This window comes from Pygoscelis adeliae, unplaced genomic scaffold, assembly GCF_000699105.1.
Source record: "Pygoscelis adeliae isolate BGI_AS28 unplaced genomic scaffold, ASM69910v1 Scaffold390, whole genome shotgun sequence".
NCBI classification, from domain to species: Eukaryota; Metazoa; Chordata; class Aves; order Sphenisciformes; family Spheniscidae; genus Pygoscelis; species Pygoscelis adeliae.
The window spans coordinates 194913-196201 of NW_008823921.1; the positions used below are offsets into that span (position 1 = coordinate 194913).

Consider the following 1289-nt stretch of genomic DNA (forward strand, 5'->3'; position numbering starts at 1 on the left):
TGATGGCCACCCAGCTACTCGCCCCGCCAGGGAGGAGGAGTTTGAGTCCTCGACTAAGATACGGGTACTAGTTTCTGGTCACCAAGGAGCACGCGTCCCCGGCGGCCCCCTCGCTCGGGGCCCAGCGCGCGCCTCCCTCCTCCTCTGCTCACGGAAGCAGGCTCCAAGCTAAAGGGGTAAGAAATCCACCGGCTTCTGCCGACTGCGACTTGGACCGCCAGCCAGGCCTCAGGGACGGATGGGCAGGTGGAGAAGAGACTTAATTCTCTCAAAAAGAGGCTATTTAGGAAAATAAGCCAAGTGAGCGTTCAGTGACTATTTGGGACTATACACAGGTGGCGTTTGCCTTAGAGACATCACACACATGTTGATAGGTTTCCTGGCAAGAGCTCTTAACGCAAGCCGTACGTGGTTAGTAACTACTGGATCTGCTGGGTGGGCTTCCATGGAGCAGCCCACAAGATAAGCCAGGTCCTCCTAGGTCATGCCGGGGGTGACCAGGCCCTGGAGCATGATCATGAGGCGACGGGCAGGCTTGCCCAGCGTGTTGCAGGGTTCCACCTGGATGAACTGGAAGAGCTTCTGCCGCACCTGGTTCATGACTGACCCCATGTGGTCTCGGGTGATGGGGTCGCTGTGGTCCAGGTGCATCACCGCTTCCTCCAAGTAACTGAAGGAGAGAGACCAGGGTTAGAACCAAACCCAGCGTGCGATCCCAATCCGATTCAGTTCATTTTAGCACTGAAGATGCGCAATTCTCATAGAATCATAGAATCATTCAGGTTGGAAGAGACCTCCAAGATCATCGAGTCCAACCGTCGACCCAACACCACCATGCCCACTAAACCATGGCCCTGAGCGCCACATCTACACGTCTTTTAAATACCCCCAGGGATGGTGACTCAACCGCTTCCCTGGGCAGCCTGTTCCAATGTTTAACCACTCAGTTCTGCTCCCCCCCGCCCCCCAAACTCAGCACAGTATGTTCAGCCATCAGAAAACAAACGTTACTGAGTCCACCTATCCCTTCTTCAACACCTAAGGGCAGCCTATATATTTTCCAGCCTGCGGTACGTGCAACACAACCTGCCTGCCTGAACCAAGCAGGCACAACAGCAAGCTGGAACTCCCTGCAGAGCTGGAGGTGGCACTTGGCTACAGGCCACGCCTGGTCACAGCTCCGTAGATATTTTCTTTGATGCCTTTTTAGCATAAGCAGACTTAGTCACTTATCAGACAGTAAAAATCCTCAGCAGTGAGGCTTATTTCGTGTAGGCATATATTTAAGG

At 54.0% G+C, this 1289-nt stretch overlaps 1 protein-coding gene across 1 annotated transcript in view; it reads right to left on the reverse strand.

Annotated features, from left to right (window-relative positions):
* Window positions 1–302: 302 nt before the first annotated feature.
* Window positions 303–1289, reverse strand: part of EDC4 (enhancer of mRNA decapping 4) — a 36035-nt gene continuing 35048 nt past the window's right edge. Inside the window, exon 29 of the mRNA XM_009319960.1 lies at window positions 303–670. Coding sequence (XP_009318235.1) covers window positions 478–670 — 193 coding nt within the window. The 3' untranslated portion in view covers window positions 303–477. The remainder of the gene's footprint in view (window positions 671–1289) is intronic.